Genomic DNA, 21,670 nt, shown 5'->3' on the forward strand with positions numbered 1-21,670 from the left:
CCAGCTGCTTGAGATGTGGGTTATAGTTTCATTCAAGAATAATGTTAATAACCAGTGCCAGTAGCAGTGGGAGGGCTGGGTGAATGCATCATCTTTATAAGATGAAGTGTTATATAACTATTAAGCATTCTGTTTACTAAGAATATAACAAAGTGAAAAAGATACTAGGGGTTTGATATTAGATTGGAAAAAAGAAAGAGTAAGAACAGATAGATGTGGAATGATCCAAGCTACTAGGGGAAGAGAGGGCAGAATTTCCAGAAAAGTTGACACACAAGGAAAAAAAAAAAAACTGGTAAGAAATAACTAAAATGGAAGTAACTTCATACTTTTCAAGAGTTTCATTTTTTAAATGGGTATTTTCATAATATTTAAAAGTGTTTTTAAGAATAGTTATTTTAAAAACCACCATTTTGAATGTTTCTCATTTCCTAGGCTTCATTTAACCCTAAAGATAGATGCTGGCCATAATACACATCTGGGGAACAGAAGAAGAGTCTGCTTTTTCCTAAACTGTTTCTCTTCAGGTAACAGACCAATGTCACAATCCAATCCACATCCTAGAGAACAAATGGTCACCTTCTATCATCTTCAGCACCCTCCTGCCAGGAAGTCAGAGGACAGAGGGGTAGCACTTTCTCAAAAACAGCAACTCTCCACCCAGGTCTTTCCCCTGGCATTCAGCCTCAGAGAAGAGCAGAGATCTGGCCCAGAGGTTCCAGGCCTACAAGTGGCCTAATTCAAGGCACCTGAATAAACTTCTATTATAAGCCATGTGGTTGAAGATGTCCTAAGTTAAGAAACCATCCCAATCAACTCTAAGAGAACCCCTTTCTTTCCCAAAATTCAGAAAAAAAGAAGTCATTAACCCTGATCTTCAAACACAACACTTTGTTCTATTTTTTTCCTGCTTTGGGAGGGTGCTGAAATACATGGGTGTTTTTCTTCCTTTAGCAAAGCTACAGTATTACCATACTATGTGAAATAGACTCTCTGCTTCCATGTATTGATCTAAGAAACTGAACACATCATGACAGTATTCACCTAAAAGCAATACCCAATGTTCTATAAAGCAGATACACCTGCGGTTGCTTAAGCATCCTCCACTGCTAGTTACCTGTGGCTTTTCCAATTATTCATATTCTAACTAATGCTACGCCAAGGTTTGCCCCAGATTTGTGTTTAGAATGACTTCCTTAATTTTCAGAGCTTGAGAAGTAGTTACATTTTTTGCTGCCAAGCAAAATCAAAAAGTCTTTATAATTTATAACAACTGATAGCTCACATCATACTCCAATGGATATTTTACTTAACAAAAACTAAAAATGGCCCCTTGGACATCTGATAAAAAATTCTTTTAGATGTCTGAAGTAAACAGGATAAACAGGATGCAGAAGGAAAATTAGTGGGCTTCAACTCTTCACTTCAAGGTGGATTAATCAATAGAATGGGCTGTGTGTATATTTCCACCACACCACTCGAAGGGTTCAGAAAGTGAATGCCTCGTAGGCTGACAGAGAAACCGTGTCATGCATTTGTTAACTAACACTGAGGCAGTGCTAACAAGGAAGCTGCTGTAAGAGTCTGTGCAGTGGGGCCACCTGATAAGGAAGTAACTCCGGGACGAGGAAGCCCTCCTAACAGATGCAGGCATACTGTGGAAGTGGCCTTCCACTCATTCCTATTGTGGAGAAGCTGGTGCTATGCAAAGTTTCAGGAATGTGGAGTTGCCAAGGTTTAAGAGGAGGTAGCTACAGCAGGCTGTCACCAAAATGAACAATTAGGCACAAAGGTGACAGCAAATAGCAGCATTAAATGGTGCCAGCTGACTCATGAGGGCAGGGCCTGTTGACGGGAGAATACGTGGCAGTGAATGAACCAGGCAGGGCGATCCAAGCCTGGCTCCTGCGGGGATCCTTCCTGGGAGAAGCAGAGCATTTCTAGCAGCAGCCAGTGGGAAGTATGGTCACGTCCTTAAGATGCAGCACAAATACAAAGTGCTTGGGGGTGGCACTGTCTTGTCCCGGCAATCTCTTTCCAAGGGGCAAGCACTACAGTGTGGAGAAACGGCTCTGTCCAAGTGCCTCTTGAGAGGAGCCATATCTCGGAGTGGCCAGAGATTAAAGAAGCAGGGAAAGGAAAGGGGGCAGCACAATTTGGCTGGGAGTCCAGGCAGGGCGGCAGCTACCTGCTCCACTGCGCACTCTCGTAGCTGGTGGCTGCAGCACTCTTCTCCTCGTCAGTGGTGTTCTGCTCCTGTACAGAGGTGCAGGCGGCCAGCTCCGAGAGCTTGCTGCGTTCCATGATCACCATCTCAATCTCTGGAAGCCAACAAGGAGACCGAGATGAGCCCAGAGAGCTTTACAGACCTAGACTCATACACATGCTCATATTCGAGAATAATTATGCATAAATCACTCCTAACATGTCACGCAAATGTCCAAGAATGATGATCTAAACACCAGTAACACTGGGGGAGCAGTAAGACAGAAGCCAGAACCTCTCTTTCCGTTCATCTCAGCAATACCAAGAAACCTGTCCCTGATTTTGATGACAAAACACACGCTGCAATCATTTATCCTACTTGAAGATATTAAGGAGATATGTATTTTACTCTATTGATACCACATCCCCTTCCCAAGGGATTTGAGTCAGCTGAGAAGATACACGGTTAGTGAATACAACCAAACTCACTGATGACACACACTTCAGAAAAGGCTCTGATGTCACTGAAGCCTCCTTTTCCATGCACAACTTTTGGGTTGAGTGAGAAATTAGAAATCTCGTTTTATTTTTTTGCTATTTAAACAAGGGCAACTTGTGCCAAACAACGTAAGCATGGCGTACATTTTTAATTTTCAGAAAAGTTATGAACCACCAAAGAAAAAGATCTTGAATTAAATATGGATGGTAGTTGAGTTTCACGGTGCCTCCATCACAGAGGTCTCTGCCATGTGGGCACGGACTTTCAGTCAGTCAGTTCTTGGAACAGGACTGGTCATTATTTAGGTCATTTCCCCCATCTTTGGGGGAACATAATGGTAAAAAAGAAAAAGGTGATGGAATGTGAACCTACATTTCTGTTTCTGAAAAAATGAGAATGTGTAACTTGGGCTCAGACATGGCCTCTACCAGGTCTTACCCCTGGACTCATGCCAAGGCCTCCTAACTGGCCTTTGCTTACTATCTTACAGCCCTCATTTGTTCTCTGCACAATCCCAAAGTGATTTGGAAGAAATTAGCTCATGTCACACTTCTGTTTAAAACTCCCAGTGCCTTCCCATCACACTCAGGATGGAATCCAGATGCCTTTCCACCTGGCCACCACCCTGGCCTCCATCTACCTCTGACCTCACCTCTTGGTTCTCTCTGCCTTGCTGGGCTTCTCACTAGCTCTTCAACAACCCAAGATAGTTTCTACCCCAGGGCCTTTACATAGCATTTGCCTCTGCCCGGAAGGCTCCCACCCAGGTCCTTCCTACCCAGGGTGACTTCCTATCCATGTGGAGATGTCCCATTCAAGGCTCAGCTCAAATGTCTCCTCTTTGGAGACATCTTAGATACCCTCTCCACCTGTTTTTTTCTCTACTTCTTTTAAAATTATTCTAATTAAAGCTCCACACTCACTCATATTTCATTTCTTTAATACTTCACCAGCTAACACTAATCAGCTGTCTCTACTGAAAAGTTACTTTTTCTCCTCCTTCCACACCAAACTCTGGAAGAACGTCAGTTAGCACAGGTTACATTAAAGAATGGAGAATTCTACCTAAAGTACCTACACAAATTATTTGGAATGAAAGATTTGTTCTCCTTCCCCCTTTACCTTGATTTTACTTCACAGCATTTACAACTACTTGGATTTTAAATTTTCTATTGTGGGCTTGGTGCCCGTAGCTTAGTGGGTAGGGTGCCAGCCACATACACCGAGGCTGGTGGGTTTGAAACTGGCCCGAGCCTGCTAAACAACAATGACAACTGCAACAACAAAAAAATAGCCGGGTGTTGTAGTGGGCCCCTGTGGTCCCAGCTACTTGGGAGGATGAGGCAAGAGAAGTGAGCTATGATGCCACAGCACTCTACCGAGGGCAATATAGTAAGACTCTGTCTAAAATAAAATAAAACAAAATAAATACATAAATAAACAAATAAATTCTGTTGTGCTGCTTATTTACTGTCTGGCTTCCTCCACTACAATGGGGGCTTCATAAAAGTAGCTGCCTTACCTGTCTTGTTCTCCACTGGCTAATCCAGGTTCTGGCACAGAGAAGGTGCGTAATAGATATCATTTTAACAGATGAATGAATGACTCATTGGTCTAGCCCAATGAGGGAAGTCTTGGCAGTCCAATACAGTCTTGTGTTGGTGTTATGGACAGTATAAAACAAAACAGAATTTTAAAAGATTAGAGGAATTAATGGATTTATGGTGGTTGCGATGTGAGGCAAGGGTGGGCCACAGCCCAACAGCATCTGTGACTGACATGTGTAGAAAGCATTACTAAGTAGAGATGTCCCATCTCCCCTACCCTCCCCAGACTATTAGGCATGACTTCTCTTACAGTCGCCCCCTGGCATAGAGAAATGCACCCTCTACGTCCACATGGGCCCTGGCCCTCTGCAAAGCTCACTCACTGGCCCTCTTCCCTCCCAATCTGATCAGATGGGAGTCTCCCACAGGGTAGGATCCTATCACAAGGTGGGAGCCAGCAGACGCCTCCTATGTGGTACACAGACAAATGTTTTGTTTGCATAGTTGTATATTCATTTCACTGTGCTTTAGAAGAAAAATTATAGCTGCACAGAATACCTTTTATGGATATCACTGCATAAAATAAGATTAAATTTCAGGAGAAAAAACAAGTGAGTCAGTTCAAAGAAACCTGCTGAGTAAATGGCAGTTCAGGTAGTACCCTGTTAGAGCAGAGCAGGAAGACAGTGTGGACAGCTGTTAGGAACCATCATTCTTTTGTTGCATTTTCTCTCACCAACCTCTTCCAGGTGCCCATTTGCCCTTCCAGCTTTCCTCGTCTTCCCCAAGGTAGATACAGACACCTCACTGGATATGCAAGATGCAGTAGGACTTTTACTTTTAACTCCTCTCATTTTTTTTTTAAAATCTATTTTGTTTTATACTGTCCATAACACTAGCACAACACAAATATGTATAATTTATAATAAATAAATGTGTATGTATTTGGGAGAGACATGCTTCAAATTTGCATGTATTTGCTTATTTGTGTTTGCTGATGAGTTGTACCATCAAAGACACCAAAGATCCCTGATCAAGACTATGAAGTCAGCCTCCCCTTTGCCTCCTAGTCTCGGGCCTCTGCCCTGTTATCACAGGTCCACCTCCCCTGCGGCTGCTAGTTCCCCTTTCCAGGCATGGCTATGTCCCTGCCTGGATGAGAGGGAATTCATCTCTGAGACTCCCTAAAGTTACAGGGCCAAGCCCTAGCACCTCAGCCTGCAGGCCAAGTCTACGGAGACAAGGTTGTCTCCTTTCTGGTTTTTTTTGACCAGGCTGGGTTTGAACCCACCACCTCCGGCATATGGGGCTTGTGCCCTACTCCTTTGAGCTACTGGCGCTGCCCCTCCTTTCTGGCTTTTTAATATCCCTGGACACTATCGGAATTCTGGAGCAAAGAAGTAGTTACAGATAATCCAGTCAAGTGCTCATCTAATGTTTTAAGCAACTGATTTTCTTTCTTCCTTCCTTTCCCTTCCTTCCCTTCTCCTCCCCTCTTCTTCCTCCCTTCCCGTCCCCTTCTCTTCTCTGCTCTCTCTCTCTCTCTTTCAGATCCAGGATCTTGCTCTATTGCCCAGGCAATAGCAGCATCATTAAAGCTCACAGCAACCTAAAAGTCCTGGGCTCAAGTGGTCTTCTTGATTCATCCTCCTAATATCTAGGACTATAGGTGTATAGGTGCCTGGCTAATTTTTCCATTTTTTATAGAAATGGGGTATTGTTTTTCCTCAGGCTGGTCTTGAACTCCTGACCTCAAGCAATCTCCCTGTCTTGGTCTCCCAGAGTGCTAGGATTACAAGCACTAGCCACCGCAGCCAGTGGGCCTGAATATTAATTTTGAATGACAACTGTTTGGGTACCCTACGCAGTAAACACATAAGACCAGAGCTGCTCTAGGTAAAGGATGGTGGGTACCAAATATCTCTGACTACTCAGCAGAGCTCCTTTCTGGAATTCTGGGCCTTCTCACAAAACTACCTGAAAGCCACTGGTTTGGTCTACCCTGGGATACTGTGTATGAGAAAATAGAAACCGTGAAGTACAGGAATTCTCAATACAGCTGGGAATGCAGCACGAAACCAGCACTATTCCCCTTGCCTACCCCCATGTCCTGTCCTGGTGTAGGACCAGGCCCACAGGGCCTCTCTACACAGAATGAAGTTTACCGACTTTACTCATCTAGCCAGCACATTGTGGGATGAGCTGTTTCACTTAATTTTCTAGATGGATGCAGATCAACTCTTCAAATGTCAAAACACAAATAGTCCTTAAAAGTACTGCTTCTTACCTAGAGTCTGGCAACTCCCTGGAACTGTATGTAAAACGCTCATGGGCCTGGGTGTAATGGGGGGTAGGTTTCTAGGGAAAAGTTCTCCCATGATTCTCACCACACTCAAATGGATTTTACAGCAATCTGTAAAAGCTGATGCTAAAGAGGATTTGACCTTTCCTGATGACTCAGAGTCACAGTGAACCCCTCCTTTGTGCTATACCAGCACACTGGCATTCTGTGCTGCTTCTAGGCCTCAGCTCCCATTTGTCCCTACTGACACTGTGCGTCCTCAGTGTGGCCTACCTTCCCTACCAGGGTACATGAACCATGCTGCAGCCACCAGGGAGGGAAGCTCAGAGGGCTCACATGGACACTGGTGGTGACTGAGGCTGGGACTCAGGCTCTGATGATGGGGATTCCTGGGGGCTTCCTCTGAACCTCAGTTGTTATACTATCAGCCACTTCCCCATACCAATCAGATCTCCATTTTGGAGTTTAAAAGGACTGTGGCAATCATTTAGCCTTGTTTTGCTCAAACTTCACTCATTTGACTTTATGATTTTTGTCATGTCTGTTGTTGCTAGTACTGATTGTTATTTATTTAATCATTTTATTTAAACCATTTCACTTTTGTGCCCACTTAAATACAGCTTAAAAGAAAAGTTTAAATCACTATCATGCCCTTCAACCTAGCAGTCCACTTGTAGGTACTTATCTGGAAGATAAAAGTACATGCATGAGGATATTCACTGCAGTGCTATCTATAACCGCAAAATACTGGAAACTACCTAAATGTCCAAGCATAAGAGATCGGTTGAATGAACCATGGTGCATACACAGTGCAGCTATAAAAAGCAATGAAGAAGATCTCTGATTATGGAGTAATTTCCAGAGATACTGCTAAGTGAAAGAGCAAGATGCCAAATAACATGTACACTATGCTACCCTGGGTACAAGAAAGAAAGGAAAAGAAAATACATGTGAATCTGATTGTTTTTATAAAAAGAAACAAGGAAAGATATTCCCAAAGACAATCAGGCTGATAATCTATGCGATGGTGGGAATGAGGTGGAAGGGATTGAGGTGGGTGCTTCTTTGAACACATCTTTTATATAGTTTTAAGTCTGATAAATAGCTTATGAACACAACATAGCAGGTCATCTAATAACATCATTTCATTCAATGTCATTTCATTATAACACTGATGAGGGGAAAAAATTCAATTCTTGGCTGAGCCCAATGTCTGCGTGGAGTTTGCACATTCTTCCCCATCTCTGTAGGGTTCCTCCCACAGCCTACAGCTGTGCACATCGGGTTAGCTGGTGTGTCTACACAGTTCCAGTCTGAGAATGGGTATGTCTGAGTGTGCCCAGTGCTGGAATGGCATCCAGTCCAGAGCTGGTTCCTGCCTGGCACCCTGAGCTGCCAGAATAGACTCTGGCCATGAAAGCACCTGAACTGGAATAAATGGGTTGGAAAATGAATGAATACAAATGATGGCCAAATAAAAATTCATAAAGTAGAAAATAATCTTACAAATGCATGACAATAGACAATGCAGTATCAATGTACTCAAGAGCCCACCATATTTACAATTGTTTTTAAACTACGTGGTGGTAGGAGATGCTCCAGACGATTTTCCCTTTGCAAACATTTATTTGTTGATTTAATCCACCTTCACTCTGACCGCTGTTGTTGACTGATTCAACAAAAATTGGGTAAATAATTACCTTACTTGTTCTTACTAATCTTTCTTAAATGTATATACAGTTCACATGTATTTCCAGTGTTTAATATTAGGTCTTTACTTAGAAGTTTAGTGATGTTGGTTTGGCACCTGTGGCTCAAGTGGCTAAGGCGCCAGCCACGTACACCTAAGGTGGCAGGTTCAAATCCAGCCTGGGCCCACCAAACAACAATGATGGCTGCAACCAAAAAATAGCTGGGTGTTGTGGTGGGCGCCTGTGGTCCCAGCTACTTGGGAGGCTGAGGCAGGAGACTCGCTTGAGCCCAGGAGTTGGAGGTTGCTGTGAGCTGTGATGCCATAGCACTCTACCCAGGGGGATAGCTTGAGGCTCCTGTCCCAAAAAAAAAAAAAAAAAAAAAAAAAGTTTAGGGATGTTTTTGTGACCAGAATATGCCGTAGGAACTTAATTCCTCTTTATATCAATTAGCCTGTGGTAAAATTGGTTTCTTTATACATTGTTTCCCTTAAGTTGTACTTTCCAAGAGCCCACTGATGATATCAAAGAAGGACTTATTATACTTGACTATATTCCCTCAGTTTGGGGACAGGTAAAGTATTGGGGTGGATATGGGGGGAGGAAGAACTGCAAATATATCTTGAACTCTTTGTTTACTAATAATAAACAATTCTAAGTAGAACAATTCTGAAGCTCTTTTAGTTGTATTGTAGGGTTGAGCAAATATTAATAAATGTGTTGATGCTCTTAGGAACTAGGGCTCTTACGTGGCAAAGGAGACATATAAATCTGGATTGGAGAGGACAAGGAAAAACTCTGTATAAATTGGCTGGAATCAGAGGTACTGGTATGAACTTATCATTTCTAAAATATACATATGTATGCATGTGTAATATGTACTTCGTGTATGTATACACATATTTCCACCTTTATCCACTGAATGGACTGAACAGCAGACATTCCAATAGCAACAGCACATTCAGTGCCCAGATCTTGGTTTCTAATGCCATTGCCCATAAAAAGGAACCAGAGCTTTGCAGAGAAATGGCTAATTCCAGAGACTGGTAGAGCAGGTGTGAGATAAATATAGAATACCCTGTTATATCAGAAAGTAAGCATAACAGACAGCTTGAAAAAATGGCGGAGGCTTATCACAAGGATAGAACAGTCAGCTTACAAGGGTTCCCAAAGGCCAACTCTGAGACAATTTGACCACCAAAATAATTAAATACAGCAATTAAAAAACTGCAATCCATGAGTCCATGTCAATAAGATAAATAAATAAGTGAAAAGAAAGGAGGGATTGCACTCAGAAAGCTGAGGTCTGACTTTTAACCATGAAGAGAGCACTAACGTTGGAAAGTCAGCAGTCTGTGACCATCACGGCAAAGCCCTTCAGGCTGGGCTCTTCAGTGAACGCCAAACTGAACGGGGGATTTCAGTGAGGCACAGGGTATCTGCATGATCTCAAAGTGTCTATCTTCCCATGCACTCCTTAGTAGTTGTGAAGAGTGAAAAAAAGTAGTTACACAGAGGAGAAACTGACCAAATGAACATCACTGGGTTGGGACAGAAGGACATCATGTGCCTTCCAAGTGTGACACCCTGAGAAGGACATGACATCACCCATATTCTAGCCAAGAATGAACAAACTCAGTCTAATCTTCACGTCAGACAGAGACAAAATGGGGAACATTTTATTATAACAAAGGTGAAGGAGGTTCCGTATTCTTTAAAAAAAGAGTCAACATCATAAAAGAGAAAGCAAGGCTGTGGAAATGTTCCAAAGTAAAGGAAGCTGGAGACGTGACAATTTAAGTTTCCATCCAAACCTGGACTGGCTCTTGCACTGGAGGGGAGAAGGTGCTAGAAAGGACATTATTAGGCCAATAAGGACAACTGGAACACGAAGAGCAGGAAAGTAGTACACACATGAGACAGTATCCTGCACTGTGGCCACAAATGAGGACACTGACTCTTAGCAAATACACACTGGAGCGTTAGAAGGAGAGGGGGTGATGGAAGTGGCTTGCCTTACTCCTCCCCAAAGTGTGTATGTAGGTGGGAGTTGTGTGTGTAGAGAGAGAAAACACACATAGGAAAGCAAAAGGCATAAAATGTTATAGGGACAGGGTGTAAACAGGTAAAGGGATAAATGGGTGTGCTTTATACTATTTTTGTTTATGCAACTTTCTGTAAATTCGAAATTATTTCCAAGTAAAAAGTTCAAAAAATACTACTATAAGCATCAAACCAGTATAAGTAGAAAGCAATTATTCATTTGTTTTGATGAATAAACAAAAAGGTGCCAATGCCTGTAGCATCCATTTACAAAGGGAGACTGACAAATATCAGGGAGGTATTTAAAGACCTGCCACACCAAATATGCAGCCCCCTGCCCACCCCCACCTGGAGATAATCACTCCAAATAAGAGCTTCCTTATTACATCCTTCAAGGCCCTCTCTGCACTACCTAAAACCATCTCCATATCCTGCATTGGGGGACATGATGACCACAGAGGGACTGGGTGGGAGGCCCTGTCCCAGGGTGCCCTGGGCTCTTCTCCCCGCACTGCCGGTTTGCTGCCTCATGGAAACAAGCACCTACACCCCGGTTCCCATGCTGGGTGCCATGGCCCCTAATCTCCCATATTCCAGCACCTAGCCTGCACCCTGCTACACAACCAGAGTCTCCAGCCTCTGGGAGTCAAGTAATATGCTCATAATCTCGCAGCCTATGATGCTGCAAGACTGGGATCAGGAACCCAAATCTCCAAATGTTCTTGTTTCAGTGGGCCCCACCCAGGCCCTCCCATAGCCTCTATCATTTCTGCAAGGGCCTCAAAGGTGGGAAAGGATTTGTACATCCATGTTCATAGCAACACTATTCACAACAGCTGAAAAGTGGAAACAATCCAAGTGACATCAACAGAGGAATGGATAGGAAAATATGGTCTATCCATATTGGAATTATGGAATTATTATTCAGCCTTAAAAAGGAAGGGAAGTCTGTTACATGTTACACCACGGAGGAGCCCTAAAGATGTCGTGCTCAGGGAGCCAAGCCAGGCACAAAAAGAAATTTAATTCCACTTAAATAAGGTACCTAGAGTCAAATCCATGAAGACAGAAAGTAGACTGGGAGTTACAGAAGAGAGGAGGGAATGGAGAGTTGTTTAGTGGGCAGAGCTTCAGTTCTGCAAGATGGATGGTGATGATGGGTGTACAGCAGTATGAAGTACTTAACACTTCTGAACTGTGCACTTAAAAATGGTTCAGAAGGTAAATTTTGCATGATTTGTGTTTTACCACAGTTTTTTTTTTAAAGGCAGAAAAGGCCACATCTTCCTACTTGTCCAGGCAGTGGCTATGCTGAAAAGAGCTGGTGCAGGCCACAAGAGACCTGAGGACCATTGGGCCCAAAGACGTTACCTTCTAACTCTCAATATGGCAATACTGGCCAAATCTTTGAGCTTCCCCAGTATTCTGATTTTTCAAATAACAGTAATAATTCATCAGCTTGCCTGGGATAATGTCCATTCTAATCTGATTAATATTTGGTAAGTGATGTGCTTTTCAGGGAAATGGCAGGCATGACCTCTCAATAGTCTTTGACTTTACAATTTCAAGGATTTTCTGAATTGCCCTCCATGTTCCATATTCCAGAAATCAGCAAGGACAGATGATAAAAAGAGGGGAAAAGGAGAATAAAAAGGCCTTCAAAAGGCTAAGAGAAGGAGGTAAGATGACACCGTTGCTGGTTCCCTTGGAAATAAGGGCAGGGCTGCATGCTATTGGCTGGCTTTGGAGCCAAATTTCAAGAAGTGAACTGCCCCTGGCAATGACAGAGAGTATGTGCACTGAGTATTGGGAGTGCCCCTTCCTTTGTTTTTTATTATCGTCTACTGGACAGCAGGAGACTGAATTCAGAATGGTATTCCAAGAAGTTCCTCTTCAGAGGATTTGTCCTAATTCACCTTCAATCTTCCTCTGTATCCTAGTTAAGCCCATTTGAAAAGCTGGCAGCCCCACATCTCTCTACAGTAACTGAGCCTGCCAATTATTCTCCTCCCTCTCTTTCCATGATTTCATACACTCACACATTTATGTATTATAGGAATTAACAGAGAATGGGCCCCCTAGAAACTTGACAGGGTGCCCAAGCACAATCTACCCCACCCCATGCCTTACTCTTACCCTCCTCCACCTTCCAGGGTTCCCATTCTATGCTCTCATGTGACATGCTGAACACAGTAGCATTGACGTCCTCACTTGTAATATCCTGAGGGTTGGGCATTTGGACTCTTACTCTACAGAGAGGACAATGAATTCCCCAGAGCCACATAGCTGCGACTGGGATTCAGGTCCAATCTCCAGTCAGGCTCTGGTTTGCTCCAGTCAGAACATTGCCATGCATGGGTCTGGCTTTGGTGTTATTATAAGAGCTGGAAATGAGGCCAGGTTACATTTCATTTCAAAAAAGATTAAAAAAAAAAAAACAAAAAACGCAGCAATGCTGGGACTCTCAACTCCCAGGCACTCCTCAAATCCCAGTTAACCTGCCTGGCAGGTTCAATGTCAGTCCTGTTGCTTCCACTACATGCCCTTGCTGGAATTCCAAGAAAGGAGCAGGCTTTGAAGGTCAGGCTGTACAATTAATGCTTTTTTCCATAGGCAAAAAGTAATAGTCTAGCCCTATTTTTCAAAGAGTTCAAACAATTCAATCTCTTGTCTTAGATCTACTTACTAAGTTACTGCTCTAAGTAAATACAAAAAGACATGACTGAAGGGCAAGCTAAGAAATGAGCACGCTGAGGCTTCCTGGGCAGAGTGAACGCTTGTTTCACTACAGGGACAACACCATCCCTCCTCTTCCTTTTGATATTTAATTTCTAAAAATTAGGGGTCCTGTGATTTCTTGGTTTCAGAATGAGTCGCTTATCACTTGGGACCCAAGGCAGAGCAAATTTTGTTGCAAACTGGGGATGGGTGTGGAGGGTCTGGGTGCACATTCATCTCACACAGTTTCCTCGTCTGGGCTTCACTGTGGAGGAGGTGTGAATTCTGGGTGCATTTGTAAAAAAAAAAAAAAACATTAATGCCACATTCAAATCAGGTCACAGCAAAACTGTGCCTTGTGACCACCTGTCATTTTTATGCCTGTGTCTTGCCCATCTTTTTAAGTAAAGATTTCACTACTAAAATGTGGGTGGCAGGTTATGCAGCAAGGAACCAGTGCCAGCATTTCTTTCCTTAAGAGGTACCTGTGTCTGTTTGTTACAAATAGGCTGTTAACAAGCCTCTAGATTTAGGGATACCAAAAGGCTCTTGCTAGAGAAAAAATAATATGAAGAAGAAAACAGCCACATGTCTACCTCAAATTAGGAAGGGAGAAGATGGGCCTGAGTGAGATGGGGAATACCCAGAAACAGTGTGGCTTTCTGGGGGAGAATCTGTTATCTCTGTGGCCTCAGCATCCATGCCCCCACTTCAGATAAACACACCTCATGTTTTATGAGGAAGCCACCATGGGGTAGACTCATCACTCAGGCTAGGATGTCTCTGGGGGGTGGGGATGGGGAGAGGACCGAAGCCAGGCCCACAGGTTCCACATGCATCAGCCCCAGTGGTTCAGCTGCAGCCACTGGTAAGGACAGATTTCCTCTCCACTGGGTGGCTAAGCTGGCAGGATGCAAGCCTATAGTTGTACCTGGGCCCTCTCCCATCCAAGCTTCTCAAGAACATAAACAATAAGGACACTTTTTGCTTAAGCCACTCTGAGTTGAATTTCTAAATCTTGTGACCACAAGAGCAACCAATGCACCTTCATTAAAAAAAAAAAAAGTCATCATGTGAATTATATTTTCTATAATCATAGTTTCCAGATGGGGAAAAAGAGGTCCAGCATGTAAGGACACCATTAACCAACCATCCGAGGCATATAATAAACCTGGATGCTAAGACAGACACCATCTGCACTATTTCCATGGTTTACAACATGAATGAGAAAATGTGCCAATGTCCTTCCAATTCACAAGAATTAACTGCTGCACAATTTAAAATAAAGATAACACAGACATAATCTAGGGAGAAAACACACACCAACCATACCTTCAAATGTGAGACTAATTAAAAGAGAAATATACAATTCAAAAAGCTCCAAAATACAACTGCTATTGTCTAGCAGGACTGGTCCATGAAAGTTTATTTCCTTTTTTTAAATGCCCATGGTGTAGTCTCCGTGGCCGGCACTGACGTGGACTCAGACCCGAGCCCCCTCTAGTGCTCAGAGGCTACTGCCACCGCCCACCCAGCTGCCAGCCTGCTTGCCTAGCCAGCCCTGGGCTCAAAAGTTTATTTCTTTACAGTGAGCCAAGTAGGAAGATGGCAGGCCCATCATACCTAAAATGATTAATATATTCAAATTAGGAGGGCACCAAAACTGCCAAGACGGTCACTGAAGAGCCACCAAGCTCTGAAGTTACCAACTGTCTCAGCAAGGTTTCTGGGGAGATTCCTGGGTCCTATCTGGCACAATCAGGCTGAGTAAGTCCCTGGGAACCATGCTTTTGCTGGCTGATGACAATTCCTCCCCCATGCCCTGCACAGGACACCTGGGCTCAGTGTCCAGGAGCCTCCACTCCACTACAAACAGCCCAAGCTGAAATGGCGGCCTTCCTAAGCTGACCTGAAGCCCTCATACTCTGGGACTGGGCCACCCAGCTGACTAATTTGATTGTGATTTCGGGCCCAAGCCTTCCCTGTCCACATCATTGTTAGTCATGACTAAGGCCTTGTTAGAGAGCATCCCTTAAAAGGACTGGAACAAAAGAGGTAGCATCTTTCCAAAACAAAATTGAAAGAACACAGTGTACAAAATGAGGCAAAGATGTCCATTTTTCCCCAGTGTGGCTATAAGACAGCTAGGCCTAGGTTTAGGTAGACCATTTTCTATGTATTAACAACTACAAGAAAAAATTGAAATCACCCAAATAACCAAGTAGGTATGGCCTACCTTGAGTTTTCTCCTTATTTCCCCACCAAAGTGATATTTGTTGGCAAAAGTTTCCCAGGCCAAAAAAGAATTCCTAAACCAAAATGTTCACTATGCACACTGAACAGAAATGAAAGCAGGCTGGAGATCTCAGCCTTTAAAAAGAGGACCAGTTATAGCCTAAGAACATGGGGAAAAGGGAGGGGGAAAGGAGAGGGGGAAAGGAGAGGAAGGAGGGTGATTGGAGGGATCACCTCTATGGTTTATCTTACAAGGGTACAAGTGAATCTTTCTAAAAAAAAGTAGAATACAAACATCTTAGATATTGTCTTAACACAATAACTAAGAAAATGACATGAAGGTTATGTTAACCAGTTTGATGAAAATATTTCAAATTGTATATGAAAACACCACACTGCACCCCATGATTGCATTAATGTACACAGCTGTGATTTAATTAAAAAAAAAAAAAAAAAAAGAGGACCAGTTGGCGCCAGAGAGACATTTTGATTATACTTACCAAAATATGATCGTTGTATTCACTGATAAATGCCAAGAAAATCATGATGGGGCTAGCGGGGTGGGGGTGGAGGCATGTTCTGGCTGCAGAATTGCAGGCAACTCCCAAAGGCGAATGAGTTCCCGCTCACTGATCCAGTGAGTGGCTCTGTTACAGCTTTAGATGTCGTGGCCTGGGAGCTCACACAGTCCCTGCTGACAGGGCTGGCTGGGTAGAGGTGGCTTCAGAGCAGCCCCTGCAAGCCCAGGAGAATGGCTCATGGGAAGTTCTCCCCACATCCATAGCAAACCACACCCAGGATGCTGAGAAGAGACTGAGTTCACTCCAGGAAGTATGGCTGGACCTTCCCTCCAGTGAGCAAAGCCCCTGGCCCACTTCTACCAAGTATCAAACTCCTCCTCATCTCTCCCCAGCTCCCATGCCCAGGGCCACGGCCAAAGACCCCACCTGTATGGCCGTGAGCCTGGCCCATGACACAAGCAACTGGACAGTTCAAGTTTGCTTAATCCCAGAGGAAATGCTCTTCAGTTCAAGGTTTTAGCTTCTAAACAAGAGGGAGGTAGAAAATTAGCCAGAATCATTCCCAAGGGCAAAAAGAGGAATGATTCTGCTTATTGAACATATATGCACCACATACAAGTGGGCCTCGTTACAAACACAGGCCTTTTAAAAAATCTTACTGTAAGAGTCAAAGGGATTATATCAGATCACCTGATTCCCCAGGTAAACATACTCAATCTCACTAAACACAAACCCCCTTTCTTCCCTTAGGATGCTGGATACAAATCATAATCCTGGAGTATCAGGAATAATTACAACAGCAGTAAGGATAAAGAGGACAATAGTAACAGTGATCGCAGGAGCAGCAACAAAGGACATGGCACTTAACGTGGGCCAAGCACTGTTCCCAACACATTACACATAGTCATTCATCTAACTCCAGTAATGATACACAAAATAGGAATTATTTGTTATCCTCTTTTTACAGATGAGGAAACCTAGGTACAGGATTATGAGTATGAAACCTGGCTCCAGGTCACCCATTGGATGAGGGCATGACTCGTACCAGATCTGTGTGGGACAAACAGCCCACAGATGCATCTGGCTGGTTGTCTAAAATGAGATATGCCAGTGTCAGGAATGAAGAGAGGCACCAACTGTACACATATGAGGGGTCAGGAGTTAGGTGGGGAAGGACACATACAGCAGCCTTGCTCTTGGGCAGGCTGGCAACATGGGAGCAGGGCAGTGTACGTGAGTTCACTCACCTTCATTCTCCCCACTCGTCTTGACGCCTTTGGAACCACCCTCTGTACCTTTAGCCTTCTCAGCATCTTCCTGGGCATCCTCAGCAGGCCCTTTCTCCTCATCTTCTTCTTCCCCGACGTTTTTATAGTTTGGTCTTTTCTGCACCCGCCTCTTGCCCTTGTGCTTATTCATCTCAAGGGACCGCTCCAGCGTCTCAGTGGGTTTAATGAAGCACCGAATGCTGGGCTTAGCCTAGGGAAGTCGAACAAAGACAACAGGTGAATCTGAGCACTGGACTATCCTAAGAAATAATCCCCAAAACATAAGTGCTACTTCCTAATCTATTATTATGCCTACTGTCAACACCACATTATCAAATAATCAAAACAATAACGCCCAGTAACATTAATTGCCCACAGTCCTAAGTCAGAAATGCTGCACTTTACTAATATAGCCCTATGTGTCAATTGTTTGCATAAGAAAAACACTTTTGATTAACATTTTTATGGCACTAAGTGCCAGATGTTGCCCGGAGTGCCCTGACTATATTATCTCACTTTAACATTGCAGCAACCCCATGAGATACTACTGTGTCATCCTCATTTTCCTGACAAAGAAAGGAAAGCTCAGAGACATTAAACGATCTATCTGCCCAAGGTCACACAGACAGGAGGTGGCAGAGCTGGGATTCAAAACCCCATACTGTGTCTTAGCTACAACACACTGACGTTATTGTTAATTTCGACTTTAGAAAGAAACCATGTATGACTACAGGAAATGGAACACACATGTGCCTTGTTATTATATAAATAAATAACTAAAAAGAAAAAACAAGGTATACGGGGTGTAGTCAATGCTGGCTCTCTTTAGAAAGGGAGGCTGGCAAGTATCAGCAATGAGTCAAAGATCAGCTTACCTCAAAGGAAGAAGATTTTCCCTGGAAAGTCAGAGGCTTGAAAGGGAAATTTTTAAAAGCCTATGTCACCTGTTCCTGTCTCGTGCTGCTGTATCTCAGTCTTCATAACAACCATGATATATAGGAATTATTAGTCTCATTTTACAGTTGAGAAAATAGAGGCATAGAAGAGATAAGTCCAACATTACAGGAAAGAATTCCTGTAGGAATTCCTGCAGGTCAGAATTTGAACTGGAGCCTGCCCATCTCCAAAGCCTAAGCTCTTCCTAAAATAACAGTGTTTCACCAGGACTCAAGCTTAGCTCCATATCTAGTATTCTTTAAAGAGTATATTTATATATACCTGCAAATGGACCAGGTCTAGAATGGAGCAAAAGGCAAAAGAAACTGATTTGTTTGGGGCAGGATTTTGATGAAAGTATTTTTCTCTTTCCAGAGTGTGGACAATGTTCAGACATCATTTGTCATAAAAAAAAAAAAAAAGTTTTAAAATATACTTTTCCATTATCTTTATATGGATTATCTATCTTCTGATTTTACCCAAACAACCACCAATTATACTCTGGGGTCCATCGTACCTTACTAATAAGTGGAATGTACTCAAGGAACACAGATTAATTTCAATAACTCTCAAAACAAAACTCAATGGAAAGCTAAATTAGCATCTAAATCTAAACATTAATTTTTATTTATCCACTTTGGATTATTCAACCACAAAAATGACAGATAAATTCAGCCATGATTCTACTGTCCAGGAGACCCAGATTGTGTATTACAAATGTCAACAACCAAGAGCCCAGAGGTAGGAGCCTTCTGAGTATACATGACTTGACAGATGGCATCCATCAAAGCACACTTAGGCACTGTGCTGTGTGAGCAAAGGCAGCCCTGTGCAGCCTCCTCCTCGTCTCTTGAAGGACCTGAGCCTGGGTTAGGCTCCCAAAATGAGGTGACTCACATCCTCTCATCATCACCTACTCCAGGGAATTTTAGACCATGCTACACGGTAATCGAAACATTTGAAACAGAAAATCAAGGCCAAACACAGAGCAAATCCATCCTAGTTAGAAGTTATGAGAAGAAATTCACACCAATAGAAGGAAAAAAACCCTCGTGAAGCTCAAGATCAGCAGTTCTCAACCTGTGGGTCACGACTCACAGGAACTGTATTAAAAGGTTGAGGCATTAGGAAGGTTGAGAACCACTGCTCCACATGAACTTTGAGGTACAGAACAACTGGCAGAACTTCAGAAAGTGAAACAAGTGCTTGGGGCCCAGGGCCAGCCAGTGTGGTCTGACCCCCAGCCCAGTTGGACCTTTCACCAGCTGTGGGGCCTATCTGAGCCTTAGGTTCCTTGTCTAAAACAAAGTGAGAGTAATTCTGCCCTCTTAGAACTAAAAGAAATTATGGATATAAAGCTCCTTTAGAGCCTAGTGAAACAGTAAGCATTCTGTTACAATGGTTATCTTATTTTCTCCACCTGCTTCCAAAAAAAGAAAGAAAAATTAACTATAAAATGAATTAAAAAACTTTCCAAAGGGATCTGCTTTTCTCAATGATCAGGTGTTTGGCAGGGAGGCACACTTACTGAGAATTTTCAAACCTTTAAAATGTAACCGTCCGGTAAACAGCTGGAAATAACCTAAATGTCCGTTGATAGGAGAGTGGTTAGATAATTATGGTCTGTTTGTGCACACAGAGGGAATCCACATAGATATTGAAAAGACTGAGGCCTTTTTATTCCCAACCAAAATGATGTAGACATAGCAACAGGATGAAAAAAGGAGAACAGATCACACAGTAGGTCCCTTTCAGATAAAGCTTTTCAAAGGCTACACATGATAGTATAAACATGACTTTTCCTGGAAAGATGTGTAGGAATTGGCATTTCATTTTTGAGGAACTAAAACAAGTAGGGACACTGCATGTGTACCCCCATGAGCACATTCATGGTTCTTCATTTTATTCCCTTCTATTTGGTTTAAAATTTCTAATCATATACACCTGTTAACATTAGGTAAAAAATTCAATAGGGGTCATTTGGACATTGGGGATATGGACTACTTTTGCTTCCTTTTATTCTTTTATATTTAAAAAAAACCCGATTTTTTTTTTAATCTCAATATTAACAACATCGAACACCACCATTAGCTCAGAGAAGCTCTTAGATTAGCTGGGAGGTGGGTGGAGATTTGTGACCATCCCTGCTGCTCTAGTCACAATCCTTCTGGCTATCAGCCTCTCAGGAATCTTACGATTATGCTGGATGTTCTGACATGTTCCAGACTGAAGACCCTCAGGAGAAGCATCTCTGTCCCTTTTCTCCCTACTGTGCTCTCAACACTAACCCACAGGGCCCAGAGCAGAGCAGGGGCTCCAGTAACCTCATGGTTATAGGAGTGAGTGCCTGCAAGAGACAGCATCCAAAGTAAAACACACAACAGCAAAAAAGAAAGAAAAAAGCCACATTGTACTTAGCACAATTAAAAAGTTCAAGAAAGTAGGAAAAGCCCACTATAGAATAAAAAATCTGAAAGCCATTTGGTTTATCTTCACATAAAGAAAGTATACAACGTATATTCCAGAGAAAAGTATTCTGCAAACAAAGTCTACATTTCTCAAATGCCTTAAGTTCAGGATTTCCCAGGGCTAAGCTCCCAGTGCCCTCCTCATCAGCTGCAGTGCTTCTGCCAGGCACCAGACCAGAACACTCAGAGGCCTTGAGCTCTCAGGGCTGGACACTGGGCTGGCTTTCATAGTCAAGATCAGCTGAGGGTCAATGGGATCCCAGGGGTGCCTCCCAGGCCTACCTACTCCCTAAAGGATCTACACCTGCCTCCTGATCCATGAAGCCTCCCATCCACCCTTCACTTCTCCATCTAACACGTTGGTCCTTGCTTTTTAAGAAGCCAATACTCCAGGGAAGGCAACTCCCCCAGGGTTAGCAATGACTAAGACTTTTCAGGGTCTGAGGGGATCAGAATACAGGCTCTACAAGGGCAGTAACAAGGGTCAGGAAAGAGGAGAGAAATAAGCAAGGGCCTGTGCCTGAGTGAGGGAGATGAGGCACATCCCTGAGGAGACAGACATCAAACAAGGTGCTCTCCACTGGGTCTGGGAGTGCCAGCTTAGAGAGGCCTGGACATGGGGCTGCACATGAGAAAGCAAGCTGTAAGCAGTGAGTCAGTTTTTGATTAAAAAAACCCCAAACTGGAGGAGGCCCGGGTATCCATCAATCCACAAATGGATCGACAAACTGTGGTATGTGTACTCCATGAAATACTATGCAGCCATGGAATACTATGCAGCCATGGAGAGGGATAGAGACTTTATGTCCTTCATGTTCTCATGGATGGAGCTGGAAGATGATGTTCTTAGCGGAGAATCACAGGAGCGGAAGAAAAGGTATCCAATGTACACACCCCTATTATGAAATTAATTTATACCTTTTATATGAAAGCTATAACCTAATAACAGCCTAAGAATACAAGGAGGGGGGCAGGAGAGGGGAGGGGAGAATGGGTGGAGGGAGGGGGATTGGAAGGATCACGTCTGTGGTTTATCTTACCATGGTACAAGTAAATCTTTCTAAGAGTATAATATGAACATTTTAACACAATAACTAAGAAAATGACATGATGGCTATGTTAACCAGTTTGATGGAAGTGTTTCAGATTGTGTGTGAAAATACCACACTGTACCCCAGAAGTGCATTAATGTACATAGTTACCATTCAATAAAAAAGGAAAAAAAAAAAAAAAAAAA

General features: G+C 43.2%; 1 protein-coding gene across 4 annotated transcripts in view; it reads right to left on the bottom strand.

Annotated features, from left to right (window-relative positions):
* The window catches only part of CLEC16A (C-type lectin domain containing 16A), a 223,624-nt gene that overhangs the window by 139,611 nt on the left and 62,343 nt on the right, over positions 1-21,670 (bottom strand). For 3 of the 4 annotated variants that reach the window (XM_023507562.1, XM_023507563.1, XM_023507564.1), the window contains exons 10-11: positions 17,009-17,240; positions 2,189-2,321 (exon numbers count right to left, since the gene is read on the bottom strand). In XM_023507562.1, coding sequence (XP_023363330.1) covers positions 2,189-2,321; positions 17,009-17,240 — 365 coding nt within the window. The remainder of the gene's footprint in view (positions 1-2,188; positions 2,322-17,008; positions 17,241-21,670) is intronic. The other variant, XM_012812106.2, reaches the window with a different exon arrangement.

This window comes from Otolemur garnettii, unplaced genomic scaffold (genome assembly GCF_000181295.1).
Source record: "Otolemur garnettii isolate 467f Iridium unplaced genomic scaffold, OtoGar3 scaffold00189, whole genome shotgun sequence".
NCBI lineage: Eukaryota > Metazoa > Chordata > Mammalia > Primates > Galagidae > Otolemur > Otolemur garnettii.